This window comes from Bolinopsis microptera, chromosome 12, assembly GCF_026151205.1.
Source record: "Bolinopsis microptera isolate Bmic1 chromosome 12, MBARI_Bmic_1.0, whole genome shotgun sequence".
Lineage (NCBI taxonomy): Eukaryota > Metazoa > Ctenophora > Tentaculata > Lobata > Bolinopsidae > Bolinopsis > Bolinopsis microptera.
In genome coordinates this window covers 4,687,966-4,710,372 of record NC_087083.1, presented here as the reverse complement: position 1 = coordinate 4,710,372, position 22,407 = coordinate 4,687,966, and the positions used below count along the sequence as shown (strand labels likewise).

At 39.4% G+C, this 22,407-nt stretch overlaps 2 protein-coding genes across 2 annotated transcripts in view; one reads left to right on the top strand and one right to left on the bottom strand.

Annotated features, from left to right (window-relative positions):
* LOC134824109 (proprotein convertase subtilisin/kexin type 5-like) overlaps positions 1–22,048 on the bottom strand; it is an 89,610-nt gene extending 67,562 nt beyond the window's left edge. Inside the window, exon 1 of the mRNA XM_063835835.1 lies at positions 22,023–22,048. The gene's annotated coding sequence lies outside the window, so the exon portion shown is untranslated. The remainder of the gene's footprint in view (positions 1–22,022) is intronic.
* On the top strand, positions 4,899–7,289 carry LOC134824529 (uncharacterized). The gene has a single exon (XM_063836436.1). The coding sequence runs from the start codon at positions 4,899–4,901 to the stop codon at positions 7,287–7,289; it is 2,391 nt and encodes a 796-aa protein (XP_063692506.1).
* Positions 22,049–22,407: the final 359 nt, after the last annotated feature.

Below are 22,407 nucleotides of genomic sequence, written 5' to 3'. Positions count from 1 at the left end.
ACAAGACCATGTGCACTTATTTCTACATCGCGCGCGATACGTGTGTGCGTGATTACATGAAATCTTACCGCGCCCTACGCCAAGTAGACGAAAAGCGTGGTCGAAGAGCGAGAGTCGGTACAATAAATAAAACGAGAGTTGGTACATTTAACTGGCATTTTTTAACCGTGGTACAATCAGAATTGCATACAGCCGACACAGGATGAGGGGGGGGGGGGGGGGGGGCAATGACTACTGATGGAGACTTTTGAGCACCAATGGGGACGAAAATCATAGGGACTGAAGGTTAAATTGCTGGCGAAATTCTGCACTTGTCCCCAAAGTACCCAAAGTCATTGGCTCCCCCCCCTCCCCCGGGTGAGGTGACGGAGAAAAATAAACTGAGCTCAAGGCTACATTTCCAGATATCCCGCCAGGGCACCGTCGCTCATGCTGCAAAGTGTGTTGAGAGATGCCCACGTCATCACACGTAAACTGTGTCACGAATACCTGAAATGCAGAACAAACATAACTCTGATCTATATTTTTCATAAAACTTTCAGGATTTGCCAATGAGGGAAAAGACAGCACTGTCCGAGAAGCTAGAAATGCATGAATCATAGGTGACATGGATAGGGGTAAGAAGTTTTTTAAAAACATGAAAATTGTGAAAGGAAAAGAAGTAGAAATGAGAAAGGGTAGATTTAAAATGTTTGAGAATCGATTTTGTGCTGAAGAACTCCGTCCGCAGGACGGGCTTCCGGCTACTTATGATAATTCGAATAAATTTGAGATTCAAACAAGCTACGAATACGAATGCTTATAGCAGTGGCAAGCTCGTGGCAAGCTCTTGTTTGCTGCGCATTGGCTGCAATGTATAACCGCAGTATGAACTGTCAAAATATTTGAATTTGCTTACCTAGTGGCTTTGTTTGATAAAGCATACATACTTTATATACCGATAAATCAATAACTCCTTTTGATTCTTCGGTTTGAGAATTGTGCGGTCACACATCTCTGCAATGTCTGAAAAGGTGGCAGGGAAGTATTGAAACTTACTTAACACCATATTTACAGTTAAACCTTGAACTACTATAACTAGGGCAGTAGGAAACGCCAAAAAGTAGATCATCTGACTAAAACAACTTAACTTCATCCAAGAGTCTAGTTAGCAGCATTGTAGCGATAAGATACCACCATAGTTTGAGCTGTCGACACTGAAATAAAACAAACAATTTACTTTTCACTACTGCAGGGGAATGCATGTAACATATAAAGAATAAAGATATAATATATTGTATGTTTTTCATCGTGGCCTCAGGGGAGAAGGGCAGCTCGAAAAACCGAAAAAAGTCTAAAAAACCGTGTTGGAGCTGGTGAGTTAAAGCTACCGATCTCGATCGTGAGAGTCAGATGATCAGATCGCATGTAACGTGAGTTTCGCCCGCCTGAATAAGGCAACATGAAATCATATTGCTGGTGACAGGTCTCGACCAAGATGTAAAATAAAGATACCCCAAATTTGTTATTTTTAAGCCGATTCACATCGACCCAAGTCTCTGCTTTGACCCTAAATGCTCAAACTTCGTTAATAGATTGGAAAATCGTGTTATGCTTGTTACTAATAACTGTTGTTTGTGAGAGGACATCTCGATTTCCCGGATCAGAGGATCACACCAATGAGGGGTTGATTGTGCATGTGTGAACTTGAATAAGTTTTCAAATTGCCCGATTTTTTTTCAGTAGGTCACATTACTCGTGACGTGCAAATGTATCTTTTGTCTTTTAATAGGTCAAGCTCAGAGCTTTAAAGCTTTAAAGACTTCTCCGTGACAAAGACGGCCGACATATATCTTTACTCCAGGAAAAGTCAGAACTCTTTCCACACCACATTCTTAAATGTACACGACAGCAGAACGACGATGTAGCCCCACGCCGCAGTAAACTTTAAATTTCTGACCCGGAACGAGCCCAGCAACTGTAGACAGCTGCGTGAGCTATGTACGGTTAGCAGATTTAAGAGCTTATGCAATAAGCAGTCACCGTTCACTCTCATTTTTGACTCTTCTTCTTTTGAACAACAAATGTCCATTGAATGATGCCAAGCTAAGCGATTATGATTAGAAAAGTACCGTGATTTACACTGATGGCTCATACAAGGACTTATTGGACTTCGTGAATTTGGAGGACCTGCAGCTGTAATCAGTACTTCACTACCAGATGTGCGAGGCCGAGGTTCCCGTTTGACAACATTACAAGTGGACCACCCAGGCCGGGATGATCACGCGCTAGTTGACATGAGATCTGATTCTCCCGGGAAAATTGGGCGAGATGACCGGTGTCCTGTCAGAGGTCACGGATACAAGGATACAAAAATATAAATATTTTATTGTACAATTACAATAGTCGTATAAACTTGACAAATTCGCCTACCATCACGTGACCCTCGTCAACGAGCAAGTGAAAAATGTGTTCACAGCATTTATATTATACGGTAACTACACCATAGATTGACAAGCTAAGCGTACAGAAAAACGTCCAACTCCGGACTATCATAAAACTCCGGTATAATAGCGTTTTTGACGGAGCAATTTAATGGCCTGGAGTAGGAAACTTTGTTGACCGGAATAAATTGATCCGAAAGGCGAAAGATACATATGAGAGGCCATCATAAGATGGTACCAAAATATCTCTGTGAAAAGTCCTTTTTACTTTTTTAAGCGTCAAAAGTCGGTGCACTTACTTTATCCATCGAAAAAAGGCATCCCCTGGTGGCTCGTAAAGTATCGATTTTAGCTGTCTAGTAGCCATCTTCTGTGCTCTCTGGCAGTCTAAGAAGAAACATTATATACGACTCTATACAAATAATCTTATTATAAAACAGGATCATACATAGTTAATAGAACTCCATTAAGAAAACATCTTAACTACGTAATCTGTGCCTAGTACAACAGTTTCCAACACTTCCTACAGCTAGCAATATCCCTTATTTCATTTAAATCACTCAAATTTCTAAGTTCTAAGTTTCTATATTTAAGGTCATCAACAAGCATATTTGATATAAGTTTGTATTAGGTCTACCAACACGCCCTTTAAATTTACCACTACTATTTAACACAAATTTCTCTTTGTGATGAAAAAGTTTAAAGAAGCTTTACAACTTAACTCAAACTAATGCTTCTGTCTGTCTGCTGAATTTGAGTTTATTTCTAAATGATTCGCAGCTTTCGGTAGCTCCATGTTCAGCCCACCATGCCTGAAAAAATTTGGTTCACAATAACTTTGGTTCCCATAAATATTATGGTTACCATAATATAAGTCACAAATTTTGTTAATTTCAAGTCAACAACAATATTAGTCGTATTTTTAAGACCATTTTTCCATATCATTTAATTTTTTTTAATTTATTCAGCTAGCTTTTTTGACTAAAATATTTTCGATCTGGGAAATTATTTAAAGACGAGTCAACATTACATACATCAATTACATAGCATCACATACATTTACCTATAACACGCAGTAGCGACTTGTATAAATTTAACGATACTTAAATTCGTTAAATCATATATCATGTATATGCTCGGGTCCGGGACTCTAGGGCGTAAGACTCTAGGGCGTAAGACTCTAGGGCGGCGCCCTACAAAACAGGACTCTAGGGCGTGAAAAATCTTGGGCGTGAAAAAAACAGGACTCTAGGGCGTGAAATATTGTTTTTTTCTAATTTTCTGCGTCTATGAAGTCAGCTTCGTGGTTGTGTGGAATTGCAGGTGTCTCCGTGAGGCTCAAACCCTTGGTCCAGATTCACCCCTTACAGGATCCGGCTTTCTTCACACATCTCCAAAACTGTGACCCATCTTTTCTTAATTTTCCATCTGGAGAGTACCGGAATCCTAGGTGCAGTGCGTTCTTACTCTTGGCCGTTCTTCCTCTGATTAAAGTAAACGAAAGATCGGACATAGTGTAGTAGGAAACGAATGATAATGAATTAATGATGGGATAGATCACTAGATCATGTTTTTATTGTTATTGTTTTGATTATAAACATCTTTCTTTACTGTACAGGGTGTGTTGGTGAGCTTTTATAATTTAACAATAAAATGTTGGTGACTGACAGCTTCCCACGCTTCCCACCTCTAAGACACTAGCTATCAGTATTGTTTACGTTTAAAGTGGGTCCTTTAAGCTTTACATATAGAGCACTTCTCTCCTTATCACAGTACTCATTCTTAAAGAATCTGTCAGCCACTTCCTTGGAGAAATTAGGGGGTTTGTTCTTCTTATCCCCGTCCAGCAGTTTCCTTCCAAATTGAAATGGGTTTTGTTTAAACTGTGACTGTTCCTTTTTGCTCTCCTTATTCTTCTTCTTCCTGAGCTCATTACGACGGCTTTTGTTGTGTAAGCGCACGAGTCTCAGGTACTCAGTCTTAGCTTGAGCCAACATATTCTGATCATTGCTTCTCCTAGCATCTTTCTTGTTTCTCTTAGCCTCTCTCTTGGCCAAGCGAATAACTTTTGTCTCCTTGTTCTCCTTTTCCTTCTGGGGAACACGAGGTTTCTTCGCTTCCTCTTCACCGAATCTGCTTTCCAGATAGCTGTATACCAGCTTTTCTACCTTCTCCAGTCGGGACTCCACGTCCTCTGCTGCTACATTGTTCACCAAAACAATCAGGTCTTCATCAATTCCCTTCCATACTCCCTTCTCTGCTGCTGTTGGTAGTTTAAGTTTCTTTGTGACCTCCATCACTATGGCAGGCGGTTCTAAGTCTTTAAAGTGGAACTGTGCCCCAGTACCAAAGACTGCATTTGAGATGGAGAGATTGGACTGGGATGAGTTTCAAACGAAGCTGAAAAGCCGTAGAAATAAATCATCACCTGGTCCGAATGGAGTCCCATATCTGGTATATAAGAGATGTCCCAGAATGGCGAAAGCAGTATTCAAATTGCTGGATTCTCTATGGGAAAGCCAGAGAGTCCCGCTGCAATGGCGAGTAGGTGAAGCCATTCTGATAGCAAAAACTGAGGATTTAGATGACCCTAGTAAGTTCAGAAACATCACTAAAACAAACACTAGTGGGAAGTTGCAGATGGGATTACTAGCGGACAGAATGCTAGAGTATATGGTCAGTAATAGCTACATAGACACGTCTATCCAGAAAGGATTCCTGCGTAAGACACCAGGTTGCCTCGAGCATACTCAGGCTCTGATGGAAGAGTTGAAGGATGCCAAATCTAATAGACGACAGATCTTTGCAGTTTGGGTGGACCTAATGAACGCCTACGGCCGGGTTCCCCACAACTTGATAATATATGCTCTAAGACATTATAAGTTCCCAAACTGGCTCATAGAATATATGTTTAAGTACTATGATGAGCTGATTGTGAGAGTGGTGACAAAGGACTGGAAAACAAACTGGTTCTTTTATATGTTAGGTCTTTTTCAGGGCGACCCTCTATCGGTTGTACTGTTCTTAATAGTTTTCAACCTACTATTGGATCTCCTGAAAAATCAAAGCGACTTGGGTTACAAGCCGTCTTTTAGTTCTAGCAGCACGTCAAGCCGTGCTTTTGCTGACGACCTAACTCTGATGTCTCCCAGGCTGGAAAAGATGAAGAAGCTAATAGATGTGATGGAAAGATTTCTTACTTGGTCAAGGAAAATGAAAGCCAAGCCGAGTAAATGCGTATCCCTGGGGATGAAGGTTATAGATGGAAGGTATGTGTCCTATGACCCTGAAATTTTCATAGATGGAGCTCAAATCCAGTTTATTGGAAATACACCGATGAAGTTTCTTGGCCATTGGATATATGTGGATCTGGGCCTCAAAGATACCAAGAAGCTGATAGAAGACAAACTGATTACACTGTTTCAGGCAGTGGACGGATCAGGCCTTAATGGAGTGATGAAATGCTGGATTTACAACAACCTCCTAACCAGCAAGCTCTCCTGGGACCTGATGATCTACAATCTCCCGGTTAGTTTTGTCAAAGATCTTGAAGCAATATGTACGAAGTATCTGAAGAAATGGCTAGGTGTAACAAAGACAATTACTGTCAGTGTGCTTTACAGAAATAAGGATTGCTTTGGATTGAATCTTAAAAGACTATCGGACTTATACAAGTTCCTTCAGGTGTCCAAAGTTTACTCTCTAAAGAACAGCAAGGATCCTAAAGTTAAGGAGATCTACGAGCACAGGGCCAAGAAACAAGAAGGGAGCAGTCGGTGGGGTTACACTAATGAGCTGAGTGCTAGAGAAAGAGATCTCTACTTCAGAGAGTTAGTAGGGGTAACAGTGCAAGGCAGGATGGGCTTGGGATCCAAGAGGAGTGTAGCCAGTGAAAAGGAAAAACTGAAAGAACTGGTATCCCACATCTCAGAGCAGGATATCCTGTTGACACTGATAGACAAGGGAGTTCAAGGACAATTCTTAACATGGGAAAACACCATGCAGCTAGACCTAGGTTGGAACAACCTTATTTACAACTACAAGATGAGCCCTGCTCTTCTTAAGTTCCACCTCAATGCAACCCATGACGTTGCAAATACTCCAGCAAACATGAGCCTGTGGAACTATGCTGACACAGGACACTGTCCACTTTGCGGATGGAGACACTGCAACATCAAGCACATTTTGGTAGCTTGCAACTTCTCGCTGAACAACAAACGATACAATTGGAGGCATGACAACGTGCTGCGGGTCATTGCGAAATCCCTACTGGATCAAATCGAGAAGTTCAACAACAAAGATTTTAAACTTGAAGTTCAGGACTGGACAGGCTTCAAGTCATCTAGCAGCTGTTACCAAAAACCGAAGACGAAGATGAAAAGAGAGAGCCCTTTTGAGAAAGACCAAGATTGGCAGATTATCTGGGACGAAGATGACCTCCCAGCACAGTTCCCCCAGCACATCTACGGAACTGCAGAACGTCCCGATATTGTAGTCTGGTCTGATAAAGGAAAGGTGGTCATATTAGTAGAGTTGACAGTTGGTGACGAGAGTAACTTTAGTGACCAAGTAGAACGTAAACAAGCACGTTACAACAGAGAGCTTATTCCTGGGCTGCATGGCAGTGGGTGGAAAGCTCAGCTTTTTACGGTAGAGGTTGGGTGTAGAGGCTTCTGGCATCATACCTTACCAGCCCTACTAAACTACTTTGGTGTTACAAAGAGAGTAAAGAAAGCAGTGTTCCAAGAGGCAGCTTTGGTTGCTCTCAGATGTTCCTATGCAATCTGGTTAGCAAGAGAAAACAAGAAGTGGAGTCCCTGCTATAACATCGCACAAAGACCCACTGTTCTACCATCAACTGAGTGAGCTGAGTGTTGGGCCCTTAAAACATTGTTTAAAGCCACACCTGGAATCTCAAGTACCAGGATCAGTGATGGAAGCTAAGCAGATACATAGATGGAGTTGCTATCGAAAGATATAGACCTCAGGTATCCAACATCGTACCTTGATTATATTGTAGTATTTTCTCTGGGACCGGGACTCTATATAATATCAAATATGCATACTATAATAGTACAGTATTGTTTTGAAATAAGTTTAATCCGCTTTCGTTATGCTCAGTCAGTGTTACATTTCATTGGCTGTATCTTAGGTCGAGATAAATACTCCCTGTGAACCTGTGACAACGGACATCCTTATTAAAAATGAAATTAGATTCATTTTGATCGAAAATATAAAAATTATATTTCACGCCCTATAGTCCTGTTTTTTTCACGCTTTAGATATTTTCACGCCGTAGAGTCCTGTTTTGTAGGGCGCCGCCCTAGAGTCTTACGCCCTAGAGTCTTACGCCCTAGAGTCCGGACCCCTATATGCTCTGCTGAAATTTTAGTCTCCTTTAAAATAAGTCCTCCCATGAAATTTAGTTTACAACAATTTTAGGCAATTGTTTGACTTAATTTATGGTATAATAGATTTTTCGTTCCTGAGGAAAGGGAATTTCGGCGGATATAGTAACACCAGAAAATATTGGTTTATGTAAATTGAGTTTACGTTGTTTATCAATGATTCGAGGGCACTGCAACGAGAATTAGAACAATTAATCAAAAATTACTGCCTAAACATTTAATGAGCAAAACCTAACGAGCTTAACCTCTGTCACTCTTTTTCGGAGATTCAATATCATTTGACACAACTCTATGGATTAACTATATGATTTTTTAAAATAGGAAAACTAATCTGGTTGTATCCTAGCAGAACTGATTATTATATACGTTAAGAACAGTGTCAGCTGGAATATTCAAGTAAGGTCATTTGTGTGCTTTCTTTTACAACAGAAACAAGGAATTGAAATATCATTGTAAACTAAAACTGACAAGGGTAATCATAACATAACATTGTGCTCACAGTGTCACTCCATTCCTGAAAAAAGCCCATTTTCTTCCAATAAGACAACAAATAGAGTATAAGATTGCTCTAACCGTGTTCAAATGTGTCAACAACGTAGCTCCAAATTATATCACCAAATGCATCAACATTAAGAGTCAACCTGTACGTGTACTACGGACTGAACAAGACTATTTCCTCCTAAATGTTCCTACTGTTTCAAATTATAGTAAAACTGAGAGAAGCTTTAGTTACTGTGGACCCTTTGTTTGGAATCAGCTTCCTTAGCAATTGAGAACATTAACCGATATCGTCTTGTTTAAAAAGAGAATAAATACGCATCTCTTTGAAAAAGCATTCATATAAGTAGCATATAATAACTTTCTCATAAAACCCAAACTTCATAAAAATAAGTTCTAATGTACATATTCATGAGTCGCTTTAGATGGCTTGAACTGAATCTTTACTTAGCTGTCATTAGTTTAGTGCTCAGTGTCAACAAGAATTGTCATTATATTTTCCCTGTGATAATATTCAATTTCAAGTCAATATATCATAGTTATTGAATGCCTATATATATGCCTATATATATCCTGAAGGACTATGATTAGACTTTTTAAAGTCTGTTTGATTTGACCTGCCCATCCCCTAATTTTGGAAGTTTATATGCTCCTATCGTGAAAATGAGGTTAATTGAATGAAGGCTTTCATGTTATTCCGTATTATCACGTCATCTTACATCACATTATCAGGTCCAGTATATCCATAATTAAGACACCAATTGAATAATGAATGTGAATTTGTTTAGAGAATAAAGTTAAGGTCGAAAATTTTTATCCTTCCCCCCCCCCCCCCCCCCTCTGGCCTTATTTCATTAAATCCATAACACCTGATCTTGAAGTTACTCACAAGGCGAGGAACATCCTAGCCTGTCCAGCATCTGGGAGGTCTACACAGGAAACAGTAGCTCATTTAGCTCTAGGTCACCAGGCTGTGACAGTAGTCTTGATGTCCATTGTCCAACCAGTTCTGCGATTTACAGGTAACATCTAGGTAAATGAAATGAAATAATGAAATGAAATAAGAATAAGATTAAGTTGAATGTGCTTATGATGGGACCCCGGAGGGCAAGATCAGGTTATAATACTTGAATGACAACCCAAAAATAGGAAGAGATCAAGAGGCAGGTCTATAGGAAGAGCTTAAATGTAGTAGAAATGTTACCTACCCTCCGAAGATGTATAAGTAAAGTAATAAAACAGCTCGCGCAGACTAATCTTTTTGGATGGAGATCTCGCTAGAGTAACATGTTACTTGGTTCAATCCAATAACATATAAAATTAAAGAGTTTAAGAGTCCAAAATAGGAATTTAACACAAATATATATTAAATTCATTCACTGCAACAATCACTCCATAAAATCATGTAGGAGTATTGATAAGATTGAGTTCCAGATCACCTATATTGCTGTGGATGCTAAAATCCTGACACCTCTATAACCCCTAAAAGAAACTATACATGTCATGGGTAATGGATATCATTAGTAGGTAGTTATTGCAAACAGAGTGCTACCAAGTGCCACGTCTTATGATTTTCTAGAAATCAGAAACAAAAAGTAAAACTCTAATCAAAATGCTGAGCAGGATGAAGCAAAGACTTGAAGAAAAACTAAGAGACAACCAGAATGGCTTCAGACCTGGTTGCTCTACAACTTCGCACATTCTTGTTCTGTGAAGAATTATATAGGGTCTAAAGAGTGTGAAGGCCACTATGATGTTTATAGATTTTAATAAAGCCTTTGACAGTGTACATAAAGGTTTGCTTATTAAGATACTTAAAGCAAATGGTATACCAGAATACATAGTGCGATTGATCTACACAAACACAGTGGCTCAAGTAATCACAACTGCAGATGGTATTACAGGGGTCTTCGAAGTCCTGGTAGGATCAGGATTCGGGAGTACTGCAAAGAGACACCTCATACTTGTTCATCATCGTGATTGACTATATCATGAGAGTGGCTATAGATGATGACTCAGACTCTGGGTTCACTCTTAAGCCTGCACAGGGTGTAGATGGATTTGTGCTGAAAATATCGCATATATGTCAAATTCTCAGATGATGTTGCCCTTATCACTGATATAATTGAATGGGGCAAAACTACTCCTGGACAGGCTATAGGAAGCAGCAAAAAGTGTGGGGTTAGTCTTGAACAACTCTAAAACAAATCTCATGACTCTAAACACTACAGAGGAAAGTAGACTTTAAAGCTGTTCTGGAAACCAGCTGGAAAACGTACCTTGGGGGCATAGATATCAACAACTGAGAGAGACTTTAGAGAGACTTTTCAAGAGCAACTATGAAGATCCAAGAGCGTAGGATGCAACTAGCTTTGCCATATACACTGGCACCTTGAACTAGTTGCTAAGTGTGGGGTACTTAATATATAATAATATAATGAACCTAACCATGGTGTGCTGAGCAGGGGAAGAACAGTCATAACTTATGTTGATAGCCTAAGGGCTGATACGGGTTTGAGTAACACTGGAGAAATCACGGGACTTATGGAGGATAGAAATCTATCGAGACAGTGCATCAATACTCGGACGCTGAAGCCTAAATTAAGAGAAGTTTAAAAGTTCACAATCATAATTATTATTTAAAATTGCCTCTAATAGCTACTGATAATCAGCTTGATAGTCGTCTTCCAGCCAGTTTATCAGAAATAAATAAAATGCAGAACCTAACAAAAGGACTAAAATAACTCCAAGATATATTTCATGAAAATTACTAAATTTGCATTGGCGCTCGATTCCAAAGAATTTTTGTTAATGATGCGTTGACAAAATGCGCGGCGCGCAAAAATTATCATTTGAAATTGTTTGTTGTTCAACATATTTCATAAAATAATTTGTAAAATATAGTTCTAATAGTGTATAAAAAAGAATAATCTCAAAATATAACACTAAACAGAGCAAAAACGAAGATCGCGCAAAAATCATATCTATTTTGACAATTTCCGGGATTTTAAACAGGAACCATGTTTATACATATAGTATAATTAACAAAATACGCAAACCGTTAATTTATTGATCCATAAATTTTGAAATTCTTTATATTTTCGTATATAAAATTATTTTTGCAAACTATTGACCGGGGACTTTACAATTAAAAATTTATGGATCAAGATTTTAATGGTTTGCGTATTTTGTTTACATATATTTAAATGGTTCCTATTTAAAATCGCGGAAATTGTCAAAATAGATATAATTTTTGCGCGATCCTCGTTTTTGCTCTGTTTAGTGTTATATTTTGAGATTATTCTTTTTTATACACTATTAGAACTATATATTACAGATTATTTTATGAAATATGTTTGAACAACAAACAATTTCAAATGATAATTTTTGCGCGCCGCGCATTTTGTCAACGCATCATTAACAAAAATTCTTTGGAATCGAGCGCCAATGCAAATTTAGTAATTTTCATGAAATATATCTTGGAGTTATTTTAGTCCTTTTGTTAGGTTCTGCATTTTATTTATTTCTGATAAACTGGCTGGAAGACGACTATCAAGCTGATTATCAGTAGCTATTAGAGGCAATTTTAAATAATAATTATGATTGTGAACTTTTAAACTTCTCTTAATTTAGGCTTCAGCGTCCGAGTATTGATGCACTGTCTCGATAGATTTCTATCCTCCATAAGTCCCGTGATTTCTCCAGTGTTACTCAAACCCGTATCAGCCCTTAGGCTATCAACATAAGTTATGACTGTTCTTCCCCTGCTCAGCACACCATGGTTAGGTTCATTATATTATTATATATTAAGTACCCCACACTTAGCAACTAGTTCAAGGTGCCAGTGTATATGGCAAAGCTAGTTGCATCCTACGCTCTTGGATCTTCATAGTTGCTCTTGAAAAGTCTCTCTAAAGTCTCTCTCAGTTGTTGATATCTATGCCCCCAAGGTACGTTTTCCAGCTGGTTTCCAGAACAGCTTTAAAGTCTACTTTCCTCTGTAGTGTTTAGAGTCATGAGATTTGTTTTAGAGTTGTTCAAGACTAACCCCACACTTTTTGCTGCTTCCTATAGCCTGTCCAGGAGTAGTTTTGCCCCATTCAATTATATCAGTGATAAGGGCACCATCATCTGAGAATTTGACATATGCGATATTTTCAGCACAAATCCATCTACACCCTGTGCAAGCTTAAGAGTGAACCCAGAGTCTGAGTCATCATCTATAGCCACTGTCATGATATAGTCAATCACGATGATGAACAAGTATGAGGTGTCTCTTTGCAGTACTCCCGAATCCCGATCCTACCAGGACTTCGAAGACCCCATTTCAATGAAACAAGAAATTTTCAATGAAACAAGAAATTTAATTTTAGCACATTTTTACAGAATAAAAAGATGTAAAACAATTCATAAAATATAATGCCCATTTGGTGTATGACTTTTTGTCCTTGACTGCTAGTTTGGTTTTGGAAGGACAGGTAACTAACGGGGCAAGGAATGCGCGTGCCTGGAAGCTTTTGCACACACCGAAACGCTAGTTCAGTTAAGTTTATAGAGACAAGGCTCAGATTAGGACTAGAAGAAAAATTGTAAGCAGACATTAGGGGTTCTGTTTATAGTTGTTATTATAGGTTGCAGTCTTGTTGTGACAAAAAGTCTACACTAAAACATTCTTTGGTTTATATTGTGTAGTTCAAGGATATAAAATGCAGCTTCAAGCTTTCAAGGTGGATATTGGAGAGCTGGCGAAAGATTATGGCCTTTGTATCAATGGTTATAATAAGCTATAAATATCTTAAACTATACAGTGCTAATTAAAATTTCTTTAAACTTCATTCTCAAATTAGATTTTTAAAATTCAAAAGTAAATATACAATAATTTTATTAAAACTTTCTCACACATACTTTACTCACAGGACAAGACTTGGAAAACAGTAGCCTAGGGTAATTTTAATTGAGATGCGTGTGACCAGCCAGTTATAATGTTTGGGAAATAAGATTTGCGCAGTCAAAATCTTTGACAGTCCAATCAAGCAGGGCGTGATTATGTTGATTCGTTAATAGCGCACGTTTTAGCTTACCTCGCAAGCACATTACACTAGTAGTAAAGTCAGTCATTCTGAATTTTGGGGTTAAAATGTTAAAAATTTTGGTTGATCTAGTGTTGTGATTGTCAGGTGGGTCTGCCTGACAGATTAGAAGGCAGGGTTTCCTCGAGGAACACGTGTAACCTTCATGTAAGGATATTGGAGCACGGAATTTCATTATCTTGTAGAGCTCGAGGTAACTGTGGTATGTATAGAGATTTTGTATAGCTAGAATATTATTATGCTTAAATATCGGTTTGGTGTGCTCTTTTATGAAATTTTTTTTGTCAAGTTTCTGGTGTCCTATAGGCCTAGTACGTGCACAAGTCTTAAACTTATCAAGGTACGCCAGCCTGTCACCAAATAGTACTCTGAGACAGTACTTCTGAGCAGTAAATAATGAGCTTATACGTTGTTTCGCTGCCCCACCCCATACAGATATACAGTAGGAAAGATGTGATTCGAACAGAGTATAATATAATTGTTGGTGTAGAAATTCTGGAAGGGAGCAGCGAAGTCTACATAAAGTGGATGTGGAATGATTTAGAGTTCGCTTAAGTGCTTTGATGTGATCTTCCCATGATAGGTTCTCGTCAATTATAACACCCAGAAATTTTGCGGATGAAACCTTTTTGATTGGAAAGTTGTCTATAGTTAATACAACTTCAGGATGTGATAAAGTCTCTAACTTAGAACCTGCCATGGTGGGTTTGAAGTGTATGTAGCAGCACTTAGACATGTTTATATGTAACTTATTCGCTCTCATATAAGACTTTAATGATGACAAAAGCTCATTTCCTCGTTCATATGCCTCACGTTTTGTTTTTCCGACAACAAATATATTGGTATCATCAGCAAAGGTAACAAATGATCCTAGTTTAGAACTGTTTGTGATGTCGTTCATATAAAGAAGAAATAGGAGAGGTCCAAGAATTGAACCCTGTGGGACACCAAATTGAATAGATAGGGTATCTGATTTTTCTCCTACAACTTCGGTGTATTGTTGCCTGTTTGTCAAGTAGCTTTTAATGAGGTTATTTGCAACTCCTCTCACTCCACATCCCTCTAGTTTTATAAGAAGTGTTGAATGGTCGATAGGATACAAGGATACAAGGAAACAAGGATACAAAAGTGATAATTACTTTATTGAGTACACAATAGTTGTAATTCTGAAATAATTTAAGTTACACAATTCTAATTATTTACAAGTGTGTAGGGATAATTTAGAAATGTTATATAATGCTAGTTTTAGAAAAATAGATAAATCGAGTTTGTATGGTTCAATCTTATTTTAAGGTCCTATAGCATTATGCACTTGCCAGTATTTGAGTGGAAATCTGGGCTCTTATAATAGGCTGTATAATTTTCGTTCACAGAGAGAATTGAATGGATTGCTCTTGCTGTGGCAGTGAGTGTGGTAGGATCTAGAGTTTTGTTGGAGAGCAAACCGACTAGGTCAGTAATGTTTAGGGGATGGAAATTGAATTTTTCCCTAACTGAGGAGTAGAGCAAACAGTCAATCAATACGTGACTTTCGTCCTCAATAGGCTTTAGCCCTTTGCTGAAAAAGCAGTAGGTGCACCAACGTTCTTCTCTTGGTACAAGGGGGGTTTCATATCTGCCCCTTTCGATGTAGAGGTTGTGGCAGCTGATACGAAACCTTGTCAGACTTTTTCGAACATCCGGTATTTTGATAATTCGTAGGTATGCCTCTGGTTCGAAATCATGTTTAATTAAGTTATAGAATTCTAGTTTTGGCGAGGAGGCCTTGGCAGCTTTCCAGGTATTCACGAATTCTTCCCTCATGTTATGACTGATTTGGGTGGAGAGCTTAGATTTTGAGGAAGATGAGGGGGTGAAGTTGTATTTGGTGAGAAGCTTTGAGATGTTGGTATACCAAGGAAATCCCAACATGATTTGTTCGTGAAATGCAGCACAGAGTAGTTCGTTTTCAGTGTTTTCAAGGCGACTATAGTAATCTATTGCAAGTTTGCAGGCTTCAAAGAATAGAGGGTGGCGCCCGCTTTCGCCCCAGCAACCTATATTTGATGCTTTTGAATGTACAGACAAAGACCACTTGATAAACTTTAGGTGGAATTTTTCATAGTGGTCTTGTGCAATGTACTTCAAGGTATGCTGGGGGTTGGCTTTGTCATCTATTTTTGAAAGGTATCTCATGGTTTTTGAGTGGGGGCATAAGACTTGACAGCCATAAAGCAGGATTGGTTTTATTAAGGAGTCAAATAGAATATTAAGGGCACGGTGTGAGAGGGCATCCTTAACTATTTTGCCTTTGAGGCCATAGAGAGCACGGAGAGCCTTGGCCCTCAGCTCAGTATTTGCTGCTGTAAACGATCCATTTCTGTGGAATATTATGCCAAGATAGCAGTATTTATCGGTGTGCTGGATGGGCTGACCTCCCAGTGTGAATGTTTCATAGGACTGCTTTCGTTTGGGAGGGCTGAATATTACAATCTTAGTTTTCTTAATATTTACTTCAAGGCCCATGGAGTTACAGAAATCAAATAGAATGTTGATATTGACTTGCAAGGCCTCGGGACTTAGAGCAAGAAGGACAAGATCGTCAGCCCACAGCAGATGTGATATCAGAACGTCAGCAAGAACTGGATAGTCACCAACAGATTTCAGGAGAGATGAAAAGTCATTAATGTAGATTTTAAAGAGGTCTGGTGATAGGGGGTGTCCTTGCTCCGTTCCTTTGCCAATATCAATTTTAGGCGACAAGAGTTTGGAAATTTTTATATGGGCAATAGAGTTTTTGTACATATCACTTAGGCAGTTGAAGAAGTTACCGGTTATTCCAAGGCATGTAATTTTGTGCAGAAGGAGGTCCCTACATACAGTGTCAAAGGCCTTTCTTAGATCAACAAAGCATGCATAAAGACGAGCCTTTTTAGCTTTTGTGTATTTGTCAATTACTGTCTTGAGGGTGAAAACGTGATCGTTAGTTTGGGCACCTTTCGAAAATCCAAGCTGTTCTTTTGGGTCAGGACAGTAGAGCTTTTTGAAGTGTAACAGACGTTCAAGTAAGATGCTAGAGAACAGCTTACCCATACAACTGCCAACTGCTATTGCTCTGTAATTGTCTGGGCTGAAGGGGTTGCCTGATTTATAGATAGGAGTGATAATACTGGTATGCCATGGATAGTAGCCTGAGACCAGAGAGTGGTTGAATGTTTTGAGGATGACTTGGAAACAAAGCGGAGTTAGGCTCTGAAGCATCTCGTTTGAGATCAAGTCATTTGAGCAACTTTTACCCTTTTTGAGCTTTTTGATTGCGGAAGTAAGTTCAGAATCAGATATGGGCTTGTTTAGGATGTCCAGATCGATAGTGTCAAAAGCTTTGCTTAGGTCAATGAATATTCCTAAAACATGATTCTTAAGTTTAAGAGATTTCGTAATCAAATTTACAGAGTAATTGACTGCATGAGATGTAGAGTGAGATTTCCTAAATCCAAACTGCGTCTTCGATATAACTCCCTGGGAGCTAACAAATCCGTATATTCTAGAATATATGAGCTTTTCAAAGATCTTACCGAAGACGGACAGTGTGGAGATAGGACGGTAGTTCTCAATTTCTTCTGGGTTACCTTTCTTATATACAGGTGTTATTTTACCAGTTTTCAGGACATCAGGAAATATACCTTTGGTCATAAGGATATTGAAGTAATTCGATAATACAGGTGCAATTACATGAGATGACTTTTTTACTACACTTATGGGAATGTCACTGGCTTTACCATTTTCGAACTCGCTTATGATTTTCAATATTTCGTTCGAGGAGCAATCTTCTAGCCTAATATTTTTTTCATTTCTTGGGTTCAGGAAGTCATAGAAAGTTTTCATGGGTAATATAGGCAGGCCATCAGATAGATTATGCAGTGTCTCATTCAGCTTTGGTGCAATAGAGACAAACCAAGCATTGAATCCATTAGCAATTGCTCTTCTATCAACTATTCTTTGGTTATCAATGATAAATGGGGGCTTGGTTTGCCTCTTCTTTTTGCCCCTGAGTTCGTTAATAATTTGCCAGGTTTTCTTGCTGTTTTCACAGTTGTTTACGATTTCGTTACAGTAATGCCAACGTTTGGCAGCTTTAATGATAGCTTTGAGCATCCTACGATAATCACTAAATACTTGGTAGAGCAAGAAATTACCACCAGGGTTCTTATTAGTAACGGTGTCAGACCACTCCTTACGCAGTTCATGCTTTCTTTCTACAGACTGGATGATACTGTCTGTAATCCATGGGTTAAGTTTGGGAGTTCTTTTTGTCACTTTTGGTACCTCCAGTTTGCAGTGTTTGTCAAGTGTCTGGTCAAAACATGCCGTGAACTCATCAAATTTTGTTGAAGGAGTGAGCTGGTTTACCCTCACCTCAAGTTCAGATACAAAGCTTTTTAATTTGGAACTTGAGTAATCATAATAGCGGACATGTTTCTGAGGCTCTGTATTGCGAGGGGTCTCTACTGAAGTGAAGGTAAATATAGGGGCATGCTCACCAAGCCGTTCTTCAATAACACCTGATAAGACTATATTCTCAATTTTATTTGTTAAAATGTTATCGATGCAGGAACTTTTACAGTTTTGACGAAAATGTGTTGCAATGGAGATAGTCGGGTAAAAGCCATTTCTGTATAAAGTATCCTCAAAGAGCTGGGAACTGGTAGATATATTAAGTATGTTTGAGTTAAAGTCTCCCAACAAATTGACAGTTTTCCCATTTAGCTGCTTTGCAAGTAATTCAAGGGTTTCACAAAAGCTATCAAAGCAGCCATTAGGGGGTCGGTAGATGACTCCATGAACAATTTTGCAGCCTGCGTTATCTGTGGTTTCAACAAAGAGACTCTCAATATTTGTAGTACAGTGTGATACATTTTCTAAGACCACAGTGTTTAAATGGTCAGATACATAGAGTGCAACACCGGTGCCTTTTTTCTTACCTGCCAATGTTTCTTGATAGAATCCTGTGTATGCTGGAATTTGGTACAGACCCTGCTGTGCAGGATCAGTATTGGTTTCAGCAAGACCAATCATATCAAACGAGTGCCCTATACTTTTGAGTTCAATTAGGAAGCTATCAAAGTTAGATGCGTTTCCATCTATATTGTAGAATAAAGTTGATAACATAGATTTTTTTGAGGAATTGAGCTGCTTGATTGCATTTAAGAACTCGAGTTTAGAGTAGCGACGGCAACTTTCAAGTACATGGGCATATGATGCAATTAAGGCATCCTCCTGGTTTCTATTATCATAGAATCTATCAGAATCAATAGATTCCTCATCAGATGGAAATGGGCAGTACCGTTCTTCTGCAGAACTGGCACACTCGCAGCACATCCATAGTCCATTTTTGCATGAATATTTAGCTGATTTGAAACACTTCGTATGAATGGCATTATTACAGTTTTCACACTCTAGTAAAGGTTGTCCGATATTAATAGATCTACTGCATGGCTCACACACATCTTTAATAATTTTCATAATCATTTTTACTAAGTGGGGTTATTAGACCCCACTGACTGGTTGTGTTTTCCACGTCTTGTCCGTTCTTGCCTCTCTCTCACATACACCCAATGCTTCACACACCTCACAAATTTGGTAATACCATAAACTCCTAAGTGAATATCATCACCACCTCTGGTCAGGTTGGTGGCAAGGAGTCCCTTGCTATCTAAAAAGTGTCCAACTCCAAGGTGCCACACACTCTGGTTAAAGTTGGCATTCAACATTTCTCCAACAAGCCGATTGAAGGTCATGATATTCTCGTTCATTTGAGGTAGCCTGGTTGGAAGGACTGCTGCTACAAAAACTTTGATCCTAGGGGAGAGCTTTTTTATCTGTTGGATTTTCATGTGGAGAATGTCAACCAGCTGATGGATTGAATTTTCTCCTCTAAGGCTGTCTGCTCGGAGGTCATTTGTACCACAAACAAGAACAGCGTTGCTGTATCCGATACAGTGACAAGGGTCAATCAAACTAACTTTGCTTGCCTTAACTCTTTCACCCGGGAATGATTGACCCATTGTTCCAGCACCACTACCAAACTTTATTGTTTTGGTGTTCGAATCTCCAAGTATGATGGTGCTTCTCCTAAATTTTTTGTCAATTGCTCTAAGGGTAATGGAATACCGGCCCATAGACGGGTTTACCGGAGTCTGTTGGGTGGGTTTAATCCCGTGTTTGAACCATGCCTGTGAGAAACGTGTCATGGTGTAGACTGAGTTCGATTCTAGGGACATTTCTGTATTTTTTGTAGGTGATTGTCCTTCATGGATGGGCATACAACTTATTTTTCTAACTTCTCCTATGGAAATTGTTGCTATATCAGAGCCAGCAAGAATCTCTGGCTCGTCGTCACAGTGGAAGGGTAACATACTTACCTCTGTACCACTTGGAGGGAAGTAGTTTATAAGTACAGAGTTAGGCTTGTGCGTGAGTTTACACTGAGAAGTGACTCTATCAATGGCTGCTGATAATACTGGTGGGATGGCTGGTGAGGACGGGGGATTTGAGTCTCCGGAATAAGTGTAGCTTTCGCCGTATTTGAGCACTGACCTTCCATTCATCTGGTTAAACTTACCAGATTCTTTGCACTCAGTGAGAAATCTGGATACCTCGTCAAGCAGTTCTTCATCCAAGATGTCTACTTGGTAGTCCTTTAACGGCACCCTTACACATTTAGGGAGAGCTACTGATGGTTTACTCTCTTGTATAACTGCTGCAGCATAGGCAGAGGTGGAATGATTCCTAGATTTCTGGAAGGAGTGGATCTCTCCACTCAGTTGCGAAAGTCTTGCTTCCAACGATGAAATCTCCACGGTAGGCATGCTGTAAGATACAGCACTTGAGATGGCATCAGATACAGCTTGGATGTTCTTACTGTAGTCAACACTAGACTTGAGAGCTTCATCCAATTTAGCTGAGGTGCTGCTGTTTGGCTTGGAATGGATTGACGTGAAGCACCATGGACATTCCCAGTACTGAAGGATGGCATCAAGATCAATCTGACCAATCTGGTTTGCTCCCTTAAGGTTACTGCAAGAGGCGTGCCAATGCTGAGAGCACCTGCAACATTTGAGAAGCCATTCTTTGCCCTCAGAGCTTGCTCGACAGGGACAGTTACCTTTAATGGCACGTTGCTTCGGACTTGGCTGATCTTTTTCTTCTTCTTCAGTATCAGGGACAAAAGGATTTCGCGGCATGTACGAAACCGCGAAATTTCCCATTCTCCGCGACAAATTTTATGTATAGTTTAATATACCGCGAAATGTATTTCGCGGTATCGCGATTTTTGGCCAAAATCGCCGCGAAATCCTTTTGTCCCTGTTCAGTATGGAAGGGTGGGAACGGTTTGTACATAGGACTCATAGGGCTGTGAGGACTACCCCTTAGGCTGCCAGGGTCTATTATGAGGCTAGGACTAATTTTTAGGGTAAGAGATGTAGGTGGCTGTAATGTTGATAGTCCCGGTGAGGAAACAGTGACCTGCTTATCAGCTGACTTAGTTGGCAGGCTGTTTGATCTTCGTCGTCCTGAGATGCTGGCTGCAGGGTTCTTCTGATTGGCCTTGCTTGTGAGGGGGCTCTTCCTGCGAAGAGGATTAGACACTTTAGGGGAATGAGGTGAGGTAGCCTTAGCCTTAGCAGATGCTGCAGGAGAGTTGTTTCTGGGCGAGCGTCTGGTTTCGAGTGGTGGTGTTGCAGTTCTGTTCATGACTGTGGATTGATCAGGGGGATGTGCTGAGTGCCCTCTGGGCTGCCACCACCGGCGAATAAGCTGCACCTGAAATGAGTAGATCATGGGTGGACGTCTGATTTATAATGGAAAAAGGGAACATTGATTACTTAGAACTATTTAGTAACTAGTTTTTTCATTAGATATACCATAAAGAAGAATTGATTTCGATTGAAACATGATAAAACAATAAGTTGCTTTAAGGGTGGATGGTTGGGTAGGTGAAGTGGTGGATGTTGTTGATTGGATTTAATGGTTTGATGAAGCATATGTATTGTTTGGAATTTCTTTATGGGTTAGAGGGTGGGCTAGGGTTGGGTAAAGGGAATTGTGGGATTCCTAGGTAAGGAGACATTGTGAAAAGCTGGTAGAGTAAATATAAATTGTAGTCGACGAGCTTGCCACAAAGGGATTTAGAGTAAAATAAGCCACAACAATCAAATAATTTGGTTATGGTCATACAATAATACAAGTTATGAAAGGTAAATATATATCAAAATCTGTTTGAATTTGGGTAAGAAACTTGTATTATATAATGACTATCCAATAGACCACTGACACAAAGATACATGTAGTTTAGTTAAATAAAGTTTACACTTTACACACAACAAATAATTTAAGGAAGAGACCAGCCAGAAGCCAGCAATCAATGTCAGGAGCTTTTAGGGAGGGGCATTTTATGAGAGGATGTTGGTATGTGTTGTGATGTGGAATTTCATAATCTACTCATCTTCAGTTGGAGCATCATCGCCGGCAGCAACATCCCTTTGGACACCTTCGCATCATCCCCCAGTGATCATTCTTTTACTCAGACATTGATTGCGGCTCGAAGGCTCGGTCTACATCCTCAAATTATTTGTTATATAGTAGTGTTGAAAGTATTAAAAATTTGCTTTAGGTATCTTAATAACTCTGACTTACTTGACTTAAGGCGGCTTCAGCGTCCGAGTATTGATGCGCTGTCTCCATAAAACTCTATCCGCCATAAGTCCGCCCATTTCTCCAGTGTCGTTGAGACCCGTGTCAGCTCGTAGGCTATCAACATAAGTCATGGCTGGTCTTAATAAGCAAACCTTTATGTACACTGTCAAAGGCTTTATTAAAAATCTATAAACACCATAGTGGCCTTCACACTCATGGCCTTTAGACCCTATATAATTCTTCACAGAACAAGAATGTGCGAAGTTGTAGAGCAGCCAGGTCTGAAGCCATTCTGGTTGTCTCTTAGTTCTT

Coding starts and splice junctions, on each gene's coding strand:
- LOC134824529 (XM_063836436.1), top strand. CDS start 4,899: ATGGCGAAAGCAGTATTCAAATTGCTGGATTCTCTATGGGAAAGCCAG.